The 13,694-nt window shown below is 41.4% G+C and overlaps 1 protein-coding gene across 1 annotated transcript; it reads right to left on the bottom strand.

Moving 5' to 3' along the window:
* Nucleotides 1-97: 97 nt before the first annotated feature.
* Nucleotides 98-12,453, bottom strand: ttc23 (tetratricopeptide repeat domain 23). Its single transcript, XM_071927265.2, is given in 12 exon segments — nt 98-892; nt 1,155-1,237; nt 3,138-3,287; nt 3,622-3,749; nt 4,170-4,275; nt 4,446-4,617; nt 9,802-9,927; nt 10,113-10,165; nt 10,168-10,268; nt 11,259-11,382; nt 11,667-11,826; nt 12,241-12,453. Coding segments are annotated over 12 exon segments (1,380 nt in total). The 5' UTR covers nt 12,300-12,453; the 3' UTR covers nt 98-774.
* Between the last annotated feature and the right edge of the window lie 1,241 nt (nt 12,454-13,694).

Below are 13,694 nucleotides of genomic sequence, written 5' to 3'. Positions count from 1 at the left end.
GAAGAGTGTAGAAATGCAGTGTTGAGTGTGAATTTCATGCTTTCAAATTGCCTATTAACACGTTTATCACTTCAGAAATCTAAGAAATGAAACCCTTATTAAAAAGAATTTATTGCATTTAAGCACCCTGATACAGTGCATTTACATATATTTACTGTTGCACAAACTGCAGTATTTTGTGAAAAAAGATTCTGGAATACTGTTGTTACATCAGTGCACTTAAATTGTGGTTTAATAAGGCAATCCTTTGTTAGATTACTTATGTAATAATCTGGACACGGTGTGCCATTTCATAGCATAAACTAGTACTGTACATCAGCGTGCAGAAAATATATAATTATATACTCAATGTTTAACAAGTGTTTCCACCCTGGGCACCCCATCATCATTGGTTTTATTGAAATAATCATTTATATTGAAGAAATTATCATTTTGGTTTTGGTTGATATATTCCAGCACTTATTTGGACATTGGTTCATCCCTTAAAAACAATTAAAAACTACTGTGAGTAAAATATGCTTTCTGAGTGTGAGTATTTCTTCAAACTCAGTTATTTCACAGAATGTACAAAATAACACAAAATCAAGTGTTGCCCATGGACATGGAGGGGAGCAATGAAGTCCATTCTGAGCAGTGGCACCTGCCTGTCTAATCGTACAGAAGACAGACACAAATGTAGACAAGAACAGAGGAAATGAAATGGAGACCACTGTCAGTAGTCCTTGGTCCGATTCCAACTCATCTACCTTCTTGTAGCAACGAAGGAAAAGAGTTTTAAGAGTCAGAGATGTTGGAGTTGCCCTCTTTTCCATAGGATGGTACAACTGCAGAGAAAGGAGGCCTCGTTTTCCCACTGCCTTGCCTTGACCGCCTCTCAGCCACCTCTGGTGCCCTGGAAAACATACATGGTAGTATCACTGAAACACAAGTCGCATTCCTAGGTTTACACACATATTTCTGTTCTTTTCTTAACTGTTTGTGTAACTACACCGCACTACTAAGTTGTTAGTATTACTGATCGGCAACAGTGGGCCTCATGCCTCAAGCATTAAAACATGAAAGCATGACATGCAAGTCAAATGTTTTAATGGTAAGGTACAGTTTAATTTGTAGCGGATATAACCCAAAGGTCTGCATATCTACTTAAGATTTACCGGGCCAGCATGTCCACAGTTTTCTGCGTAGCTCTTGTCTTCTTGTGCTGAGGACCATACATGAAACTCTGGATCTCCAGGCACTAAAAAAACAGCATAGTGGTCACTGGAAGACGAGAGGTGATATGAATACTTCCTAGTAACATGTGAATGAAGCTCTTAACATCCCAAAATAACCGCTGTACCAATCAGAGGTTTAGATAACAACTGTGCTGACCAGAGTAGATTTGACCAGGGGATCATCTGGATGTATTTCTAGGACTGCAAACTAACAACCCAGGAATCTGAGCTGGTTTACCCAATGAATTAAAGAAGCAGCCTGCGTGACTTTCCATTCTACAATTAGTTTGCTCTAATCAAAGGAGAGGAATGAGCCATGACTGCTTATCTCCATGATGTTAGAACATGTTGGCTAAATTTAACATAACTCAGTAAAACCAACACACACACACACACACACACACTACACACACCACACACATACTACACCTACCCCCCCCCCCCCCCCCCACACACACACACACACACACACACACACACACACACACAAAGTGATGTAACAGCCACGATAAAAGACTGCCCGCTATTTCCACAATCACCATAAATTACAGGGTGTCAACGGAACTTAGTTTAATCAGGGAAAGAAGGAGCTAGCTCTTGAACAAGGGAAGTAAAAAAAAATATTGGAACAGGTCCATCTGGCCTGATGGATGTTTTCACTGTTGCTAAGGTTGATGTAATGGAAGGCTTTTTTTCCCTGCAGCACGGCAGAGGAAGGGGAAAATGTCAAGTGTGTGTGCACCATTGTTCTTTCTTTACTTTGACTGTGGATGTCATGTATGTGCGAGCCAGGCTTCCTTTGGAACGTCCATATGAAAACAAAACTTACTTCTCGGGGTGCAGTTGTTGTCATGCTCATGGCAGAAGAACACGACCTGACAGATCTGTTCTGTGTCAGGATAACTCAGAAAGGTTAGCAGTCTGACGAAGTGTAGAGTGAGGGAGCTCTGATGCACCCCGTGGTACTTGGACCCCTCTGCACTTAGATACAATAACAAAGCAACATAGCAACCATGCTCCTTCACTTACAGGCATGTCATCACTAGTGCAGAAATCCCCCTTTACTGGTGTATTTTAGTATGTTTGGTGGCCAGAGGAACCAAGCTCAGAAGGCAAACACATACCAAGGAGTTTGAAACATGGTTTGGTTTTAATAAAATAACATCCTTTATCATATTAAATGCTAAATGGCTAAATTGAGCCTTTATGGCGTTAAACACAGTAACAGCTGTTGATGAGGAAGATGATTAAACCAACTAAAAGGCTGCTATTGATGTTAATTTGATGCATATGCCCTGAATGATTTAGGAATGTCACTTTTGCTTAGAAGGATATAATGGCATGCCGGTTTAATTGGGGTCAGTATCCCTTTAATTGACAGCAGTTAGCAAAGTGCCGCTCTCCTTCCAAACTTGTGTTGCCCATCTGTCAGGCTCCATCCAGACTGAGAAAGCACAACGTCACTCTGTGTGACATTTTACACCAGGGAGGGTGGCTCTGCACACTGCACCCTTCCAAGATTAGCATGCTACTCTGAGCTTTAGAGACGATGGTGGAAATAGCTCATCTCAATATGACAGGGGCTCTTTGTGTGTATATAATTGAGCAGACCTCTCACTGGTGTGTCTTGTTTTGAGGGGGCCACGCCCTCTGACTCCTGGCCTTTTATTAAGACCCTCCCAAATAGCTTGGCAGACACAAAGGTCAATATTATGTCTGCGTGGGTGAACAGTACAGTGCCATTACGGAACACATGATGCTCCCACCAGAATGTTTTCCCTGCCATGTTTGATTTATTTATGCTCAGTAGCTAGTACTGTATCTTCATGTAACAGCATTTCAAATGTGCATTTACAGGGTGTTACAAACATACAACATTACCACCACTAAGTGTGCTGTTTGTTGTCTATATGTTGTGAGTACCTTGCTCATGGACCTGTGGGCCTGCCTGATCCTGCCCTGGGTCATCTCCACACCTCCTATCAGCTGAAGGGTGTCTGCCACCTCAGCGCTCAAGTCGCCGAATGTAGACCTCTTCAGAGCGAGGGACGATCTCTGGATCTCCACACATCTCTGCAATGGTACACACAAAATCAAAATAACACCTGTTGCCCACAGCAGAGCTAGCCGCGCCCCCATTAGCAGGTGGAATCATTCCCTTGGCAATCACAAAATCTAATGGGGACGTTTCCATGGTGCTGCTCTCAGAGCGAGGGAGGTGTGGTTGGTGAAAATCGTCTGAGGATCTCAAAATTACGAGAGCAAAAACACAGAGATGGCTATGATACTCTAAATGCCCGGAGGACATCATTGTAGTGGGGCTGTTTGACTGCTGCTGCTGGTGCATGTTTTATTAATGTGTGTGTGTGTGTGTGTGTCTGTGTGTGTCTGTGTGTGTGTGTATGACCTCTTGCTGTCCATTGAGGAGGAGGAAGTGACAGAAGTCATCCTGGACAGTGAGAAAGGCTGCATCCTGCTGATCTACAGAGTTCTTGTATGCACTTAGACTCTGCTCAAAGTAGTGACCTGCAGAGTCTACGACAACATGGGAAAAACACACAAACAATACAATCTTCAATATTTCAATTACGGCAATAATTGAAGACCATATGATTTTGAAAAGATACACTTCCAAAGAGCCAATACACTATATGTAAGCTCAGTCCTATACAAGCCCTCCTAATATCCTCAATCTGAACCTCATGCTTCACCATGGAATTTAAATTTATCTTGACATAGTTGAGCTGGGAGATCACACAGTGACATGTGGTTGAACTTAGACTTGGGCTGCATAGTTGCCATGTCCTCAATAAAGCTATTATAATACCGTTTTCAAAAACATCATCTGGAAGGGCTTGACATATAGGAAGACAATGAGAGATTCAAATCCTAATTAACCCTCATACAGTGCTGGTTGTGCCTATAGCTCAGGCCTGTGTCTGTGAATAGACTCACCATTGTGGTGGGTCTCTGCTGCAGTAGAAAGGACTAGGGCCAGGCTGTGGGAGATATGAGCCCCATCCAGGCCCCCTGGGCTCTGACTCACAGCAATGGTATGAGCCTAGTAGAAACACCCACATGAAATAAGACAGCTCACTTATCACCAAATAAGAACTGCAGGAACATTATCTAACAACAAGGCTCAGCAGCCTCTCATACAGGTGTGTCTCATGTGTTTGTGTGTTGTGCGTATGTGTTGGTTTGTGGATGTGTAGGTCATATGTCCCTTGCCTTGGAGAGATGCTCTATGGCTTTGTCCAAACAGCCTTGGGCCTGTTCAATGGCTGCCATGTCCCTATAGACAGAGCAGGTCTCCTCTGGCTTCCCCCGGCCCTCCAGCAGTTGCAGAGACATCTCACACTGGCCTAAGGCCTCCGCGGGCCTCCCCTGTCTCTGATACACCCTACAGAACAGAAAAGGACATAGAAAGAGGCAGACAGTCAGAGACAGAGAGACAAAGATAAAGATAGTGGTAGTCCAGCCCACTACACGAGACAGTGGGGGTGGAGTAATGAGTAGAGAGACCGCCCTTCAAGTCGGGGATCCAACTTCAAACCCTTGTGTTGGAAAGCATCTGCCCTGCTGAAGTGCCCTTGAGCAAGACAGTGAATCCCTACCATCTGTAGTCACTGGTCTATAGCTGGCCCAGAATTTTGATCCGACTGTGGCAGGGGGCAGAGAATTTCCCAATGGGGATCGATAAAGTATCACATTATTAGCATTACTATGGTGATATAAGGAGAGGGAAAGAGTAATATTTTAACCCTTGTTTGATCAGGCAAGTTGTCTGAGACTACAATCTTATTTACAGCAGCATAGTTATCTGTATGTCTAGTACTGTGTTACTAGGAGTCTGTTCTACAGTGTTGAAGCTACTGCCTGGTGTCTAGCCAAACCCAGGCGCTGAGGAGTGAAGGCGTCGGCTGATGGCTGCCTTTGAAACCTGGTGCAGTGCAGACTATAATAGGGAAGGCTTGCACAAAGCCCTTTTAACTGTTTTTGGTTGCATCCTTTCACAAGTCTTTACGGTCTCCTCCGGGCCTGAAGGTCATGCTGCTCCTAACCCTCCTCATTATTCATACAGCCTCTCAGACTCTTGACAAACATGTCCTGCAGTGTGTTAAGCAACACCACTCAGCTCACAAGTCTCATTCCAGGATGTCTAAATTAGGTTTGCCCTTGCAGTCTCAACACAGTGGAAACCAGCTAAGCAGAGATGATGATCCATGCATGGTCTTTGATGAGGCAGGCATGGCTCAGAACTCTACATCTATGACAACAAATGATATATGCGGTTGCTGCCATTTGTGAGGCTTCACATGTTGTTCTAATGCATACGACATAACATATGCCTGTAGAAGAGACAGAATAGTCACTGTCACACTGTGCTATAAGGATGGTCTGAGAGAGAGAGAGAGAGAGAGAGAGAGAGAGAGAGAGAGAGAGAGAGAGAGAGAGAAAGAGATGGCTGCATTATCCTCTGCAAGGAGACTGGATCCATCAGGCCACTCTGCTAACAGCTTCAACTCCCTGCAGGATTCAAACCATCTAATGGGGTCTAAATTCAATTCAGCTCTCCAGTCAAGGGGAGGGCTGAATTTCTCAGAGGACACTATACTCACTTCTATACCATCACTAGCTACAATACTGCAGAGGAAACACCTTTTCACATATTAGTCTTTCCACATCCACACTGTACAGAATACAGATTGGGTCCATGCCTGGTTGTCTGGATACTGACACCGTTTGTTTACCTATGGAGTGCAGACTGCAGCCAAACTGTAACAACATATGCCGTTTGGTGAACGATTTTATCCAAAGTGTCTTACAGTACCATGAGTGTATTCATTTTTAATATGGGCAGCCCCCGTGGGAATCAAAACCTTGATAGTGCTCGACTCCCTGAGCTACAGGACCACATGGATTTGGGTATTCATGCTCAATAGTGAAATGTCAGTGGTAGAGAGTACAAAAACGTATGGTCCCTTTCTTTGAATTTTCCCATGAATACAAGATTATCCTAACATGCCTTGATGGAGAGTGGGAGGGCCCCACCCACCCCACTGCTGAGCAGCAGAGTTTTCATGGGACAGGCACTCCAGATCCTTTTAGGGCAGCAAGGACGGCTGCAGCAGAACTACATTCCGTTGTGCCCAGAGTGCTGCCTGTCTGCCTGCATGGTCAGACCTGGAGACAATACCCCTCTATCCTCTCATTCACTATGCATCCTTACACACTTCCTGGCAGTGGGGAATACGCCATATGCCACTGAAATCTACTCAGAGTCCACAGGGCAGGGAATTAATGTAATTAGGGATTTATAGATGTGTTGCCAAGCAAGCCACACGGCCCTCTTTAGTAAATGTTACCAGAACACTGTTGACGTAAGTTTGCTCTGGGCTTCGGCTCAGGGAAAATGATACAGTGAAGCCAACCCTGGAAACACTGAAGGGACAATAACATTACAGGCCTGCTCTGTGCAAAACTGTGTGGTTCTTTTAACTCAAGGCATTCTGACTGAGGATTTTTATTGTGTGCCTCAGGTAGGTTCAGATAACATCAGGTATCATCTGGACCCATGTCATGATCATGGATTAAGCCTGGTGCCACTCTAGTTTTGTACTCAGCGGAGAGGAGTACCAAGCCAACTGTTTAGTATTAGGCATGGCTATGCTGTGGCTCCATTCTGTGAAACCAGCCCATTTGCTATGCAGATGTTAAACAGGATGCGACAGTAAGGGGAACCGGGCCAAAAATTATCTCAACAGGACAAATTCTGGATATTATTAGTACAAAGTTGGTATCCAGAATTTGAAGTTCATGAAAAGGAGGATTGTGTAATCATGCAATGTTCCAAAAATATCTGTGGTTTAAATGATTCTACTAGACAGAATTTTATGAAATACTAAAATGAAAAGGTTGAACAGGCCTGTTTCTGAGTTTGTTGGTTACTTCAGGTGCGTTGGTTCAGTAGGAATTCATCAATAAATAGGACAAGAGTGACCCGCACACTGATTGAGTCGGGCACAAAAAGCCCTAATAAAATGTGTTAAACGAGTTAGCAGAATTGCAGAAAAACTCAATTTTCAATCCAACATGGTGCAAATATAATTTTTAACATGTTTTTGTTATATTTGCACCATGTTAGATTGAGAATTTTTTAATTCTGCTAACTCAGCTCCTCGACCTCCATTTTTTGAGGCCTTTTGTGCCCTACTCAATCAGTGTGCATGTTTAATTAAAATACATACAATCTGTAAACTGAAATGCAGATTTGCAAGAGCACTGTCTTTTTGGAAAAAAGACACAAAGGCAATAAATGCTTTGAGGCCCAAGTCTAAAAAGGTGGAGATGCATGACAAATATAAACCCAACAATAAATCTTTCTTGAAACCTTGAAGACAACATCCCGTTTGGCTGATGATAAGTACACACCTTGAGTATGAATCTGGAACTGAGTGGAATGTTTGGACCAGGATCTATAACAGGGTTGAGCTTACTTTATTGTTCCAGGCTTTGGTGGGAACATTCCCCTCCATCACAACAGTGTTGACTGACAGAGCTATAGAAGCATGCCAAATTCTTAGTCATCACCAAACAAAAGAGATTTAGCAAGCTTACACACCAGCCAGAGTCTGCACATTTTTTCAATTACGCATATCATGTCAACAAACTCTCAGCGATTCACACTGACCCAAGGTGGCATCATTTACAAATTCCTCACAGAGTAGCTCACCTCAGCAGCCGATAGGGCTTGTTCAGATGCTGCTTGAGCGTTGTTTGTCTTTACCGCACAACAATTTATTTTTTAAACTTTCACTTGGGTTTCTGCTTTCTTATCTTCAAATGCCTCTAAATACGTCACTGAAGGATGGCGTCCCCTGTTGAAACACCGCCGCCCCACTACTGTCTTGGCTTACCAAGTGACCTATTGGATTGAAAACTTTTTCCACTCTAAGATTAAGCAGAATTTTTTAAAGTATTGATCCAAATTCTGAGAGTATATGGTCACTTACCAAGACTTTTACATGGATTGTGAGGCTGTAAAATGTTTACAGCAAAATTGAAAGCTCAAGTTTAAAGCTCATTGCAGCTTATTCTATACAAAACGTTTTAGGTACACATACATAGATATTTTTGAGTATATTTATATAGATCCTATATAGATTCTTTAGAGTAGGACTTGCTCAAAATAATCTATTTGCAACTTTCAGTTTCCACTCCAACTCAGAAAATACAGAATCATGGAACATCAAGTGTTTATGTGCAATGCAAGTATAAACAAACTATTTACAGGCGCAAAATATATTCAAAACTAATTTTTGGTGTCACAAAGTATCACAATGAACATAAATAAAGGCATTAATGGGGTGATCTCAACACAGGTAGGACTATATTCCAATTCTACGATGTGCATGCCATTAAATTCACCCACAGTGAATACCATTATCTTTACAACCTATGACAAGTAGTATATTGTATGTTGCCAATACAGCTCCCCATACAGGCTATCAGTTTCTCCTGCAGTGTTAATGTTTGTGGTTTGCGTTTCCACCATGATTCTCTGGTTCTTTCATCTTTCCCTGAGCCAGTATTGCCCTTGGGACTTCTCTTGTCAATATCACCATTAGGTTGCAAACATACTATAAAACGGTGGAAACAAATCAATAAGATGTCAACTGTATTGGATATAAGGTAAACAAAATGATCGATGCTTCCTCTGTAGAGTGAACCAGGGGGAGAAGAACAGACATAATGAAGGGCGGAGGCAGAGATAAAGATATAGACGGAAAAGAGAGAAAGAAAAAGACAGAAAGCAGAGAAAGAGAAAAGAGAGAGTTAGAAATGCTTATGAAGAGGAATGTTAGTGTGCCTCTGCTCCGGCAATGGCTGGATGAGTGGGACATGCAGAAACCCCACCCAGCAAGTCTGCAGCCACACACCACAAAACACTTACCGCTCTGCTGAGTGGACTGGACAATAACACAGGGGGAAATGCTTGTAATGTTTCACCATTAAGAATGACGGCATTTCATAATCACAACGAAACTTCAGCTAAAATAGTCCATGAAAGATGTGAAGTTAGAGCCAATGTAATATGTTAAAGGGTTGGTTTTGTACAAATTTACTGGAAACTATCGCCATCTTGTGGTCAAACTTAAAACTAACATCAGACGCACCCTCTCAGATTTTGCATGGGTGATTATGCTGAGCCTGCCAGAAAACATACATTTAAATTAGTTATAACTATCAATGTAAATGTAACATGCCCCAGCCTACACTCTGAATCCCCCACTGGAAAGACCTGACCCGACCTGTCATTTTTTAGTGTTTGGGATGGTGCCAAGTTATTTAGTCTCTCAGCTTGAACATGACACTGGAGGCGTCAGAGGAAATAAATAGAGCAAATCATCTGATTACCAGACAGCACTGCTACTCAAAGCACTGTCTGCCATTACATACTATAAGCTGCACTGAAAACATTTGATGAATTTTCAGGTTTGACTGAAAATCTATGTTGGAAAAACAATTACTTTCCAAATATATACTGTATCTTTAACACAACAAATGTTTTTCACTACTGGACCTGGATAGAGAAGTGGATATTTCCAGCTCAGTCTTCTTCTTCTCTTCATGGTTGATGCCGCCCTGTTGATGAAGCTCCTCCTGTATTTGTTCTGCCTTCAGGTAGGAGGACTCTGCTTCCTCAAGAGTCGGAAGAGTCAAGGGCATTTTCTATAGTCATTAAATACAACCCTGTTCATTCCGTTTTTGAGTGAATGTTATTTCTGTACGCATTTAATTCCACACCTTTATACTCCAGTCATATCACCTTTATACTCAAGTCATATCGCTGTGATTTAACACCATGATACGACTCCTCTCCCAAAAGGATATTGTGCTGTCAGCAGTGCAGCGCCTCCCTGTGTGAGATGTATGCTCAGAGACATGTGAGGACCTGGAGCCTTTCGTCTCTGCTGGAGGAGAGCGGGGAGCAGAAGGGCAGCAGCTCCCTGGCCAGTGAGGAGTGCTGCTGGGCCTGCAGTCCCCAGCCTGGAGGAACAATCACCCGCCTCTGAGTTTGAATTTAACTGTCCGTAGACTTTAAATCTGAACATCAGCTTAACATTCATGTTCTGCACAAATAACAATCCTTTCATTAGCTGGTATTTACCGGGGAGGGGACAAAATAACAGAAACACCACATGAAAAATGACTAACTTTGAAGTGACAGAGGTGTGACCAAGTTCACTTTGTTCGAGACCCAAGTAAGTCTCAAGTCAAGACCCAAGTCTAAATGTAGATTACCAAGTCAATTCCATGTCATTAATGTCAAGTATCAAGTCTAACAGTAGAACACCAAGTCAAGTCAGAACAAATCAAGAGTCCAGTATCAATTTAAAATCTTAAAGAAAACAAAATATCTAGCACTTTTCAATGCAATATTGTTTTTAAGAGTATAAAAAATTGGTGAGAGCATCATGAGTTTGATTTTTATAATCAGTTTCAACTCAATAAATTAAATCATTTCATACAAATTCAGAAACATTCTGAAAAGATTTGTCTGGTGGAATAAATCTCATAACTTTTGATCTAAGTCATTTATACAAGATCTTTTGTCAAGACTTTAGAAACCTTTTCAAGTCATCAAAGTACAAGTCAAAGTCAAGTCCCAAGTCACCGGAACCCAAGTCAAGTCCGGTCTCACTCTCAAGTATTTTCTTCATACATCAAGTCAAGTCTCAAGCAATTAAAATTGTGACTTGAGTCTGACTCGAGTCCAAGTCCTATGACTCGAGTCTCCACCTCTGCTAAATCACAATTACAAATACAGCTACACTCCCAATCAATTGTAAATGCATTTTTGAAGCAACATGAAGCAACTAACAGAGGTACAAAGAGGCCAAATTGTAGGTGTCTGAATTGCAGGCGCATCAGTCACAAAAACTGCAAAATGCTTTGTATCTCTGACCTGAATGAGTTTCTAGAAAATCAATTTCATAATCTACAGTTAGGATTTGTTTTTTTCTCACAGCATCTTACCTTTAAACTGGAGGTATGCCTTAGCCAGTCTGGCATGTGCCTGGGCTAGTTTCAGATGTCCGTCTCCATATACCAGCCTAGTCAGGGCCACACAGCGCACCAGGTCCTGGATGCAGGCATCAAACTGTGGAGAAATGTCTATACACGTTAGAGTTGGGGGCTTAGGCTAGAAAAATTAATACCACATCTTAGAAACTTGCTTGCTTAAATCATTCTTGGGGATGCTTTTACACAGTCTTTTATTTCTACTTTTACATTGTTTTTATGTATCGTTTTAATTGTTCTTTTATTTCCATTTATTTCTACATATTTCTTACATGTGCATGCATGTCTGTACATCACTGTAGCTGCAAAACTAGTAATAATGAATGTCATATTACTTTGTCAAAACATCTAACCTATACCTACCTGTTGGCTGTCTGCCAGGGTTTGGGCTCGGCTGTCAAAGTGTTTGAGCTTTTCCTCGGGAGGCATTATAACAGACTCCTTCCTAGTGTATCCAGTTTGTGAAGGACTCACAGGAGATGCACCTGTGGCCCCACTGGTGCTTCCTGAGCTTTCAGTGGATCTACAAGAACGAACAGTAGTACAGTTATTATCATCATCATCACCTCCCACCACCACTTTAAGCTTCATTTCTTTTTCTGAATCTAGTCTAACAAGGTAGCTAGGTCTATATTCATTCTTGAAAAGCTGGACCTGCAGATGGAGAAACATTTTGAAAATATTTTGCTACTTTTTTTTTTCCTGCATCGACAACTAAGTTACTCCAGCCAGCTACACTAATAAACAAAAGCACACTTTACATCATCAATATTTTAACTCCACATATTTAATCCTTACATGCTGGAGTCAATTAATAGCCCGTGAGAAAGAAAATGTGCTGACTTTCTGTTTGAAAGTACAAGGATTGCAGTGGGGATGCTTGGACTGGATACTGGATCACTGTTTAAAAAAATCGTCTGTAAGAAGAAGCACTTACGATTCATTAAGATCGGAGGATATGGGTCGTGTTTTTTTCAATGTGTGATCATCATCCATTTTTCCAGTCCACCAGTGGGATCAACAACATCCCGGGCCGTCTCACGTTTGTTTTCTTTTCCCGAGTTTCCGTGGATACACGACGCGTAACGTTAGCTAGCATAACGTAACGTTAACCAACTGATCCTCCTCAGTCAGAACAGAAATTAGTACCTGTCCTTTCATTTGGAGAAACGACTGGTCTTAAAACTTCCACAAAACAACACCTGATGGTGATGGGCTATATCTTCCAGAGAGTAAGTATATGTGTGATACTTAAGTAGACAACCCAGTCCTAAAGGCACGTCGGTAACGTACAGTGAAAGGTGGCTTGTTTGTAACGTAGGGTGCATTCAAGAATCACGCCGTTCTTAAATAATCCGCAACGGTTTTATAGATTACTCGCCACTACAGATTTTCCACAATTGTCGATGTTATTTTCATCCAGTTTTACTATGGGATAACTCGACAATACTTGTCACAACAAATGTTCTAATCAAATGGAGAAATCTACTGTATGAAATCCGATAGAAGCTCAAAATAGGCTTCACGGTCACGCTTATGTAGACTTAGGTAGACCCTGACTAGTGTTTAAAATACAGCCAGCCTTTATTTTATATTTTATATTTTATATATTTACCATGTAATTGTATAGTAAGGGGAAAAAATAAAGTTTACACTTTTTCTGACTCATCCACTAGCAATGTCATTGCTTCAAGAAACAGTGAGGAATAGAAGGCTCTTCTGTGATTTCTACAACCCTTCAGCGTAGCGAGAGCATGCAATCGGTGTTGATGTATTTATGAATGCGCATGCGTTTGTTTTACTCAAAATCAGTCAAAATATCCTTAAAAGAATTTAAACAAAGGAAGAAAAAGAAGAAGAAGAGTGTGGTAAGGTCAAGGGGAAATTGCTGTCCTCACTACTTAACTGGTTACTGAATTGATTGATCACTGATCTTTATGGATTCATTTGTTTTTGGTCAATTATCCTAGGGTGCTTGAGGTTATCATTTTATGAGAGATCTTAACATAAAAAGACTGAATAAATAAATAAAAAATTGGCAACCTTTTATTTATTTTGTTGCGTCAGTATATCACACGCACAATAATAAGGTACAATTTGTGATTTATGACAGACTAACATTATTATTTCAAACAAACACTTCAATCAGCTTACCTTGCCCTTGACATCAAACCAATCAAATCATGCTTTTCTAATCACATGCACCCTCTGCTAGTAGAGACTAGTAACCAATCTTTTATTAAACCAGGAAATAAGGTCAAAGCTGATGTCCCAGAATACTTGAATTCTCCCAATGTCATCCCTTTTCTTTTCCCTGCTTCTGTCTGATGAAGCAGAAATGACATACAAATCTAAACTGTAACCTTAAAAAAAAAAAAGCCAGCTAAAATT

Source organism: Centroberyx gerrardi, chromosome 4 (assembly GCF_048128805.1).
Source record: "Centroberyx gerrardi isolate f3 chromosome 4, fCenGer3.hap1.cur.20231027, whole genome shotgun sequence".
Taxonomy (NCBI): Eukaryota; Metazoa; Chordata; class Actinopteri; order Beryciformes; family Berycidae; genus Centroberyx; species Centroberyx gerrardi.
Note: the sequence above shows the minus strand (reverse complement) of the source record. Positions and strands in the feature narration are given on the sequence as shown.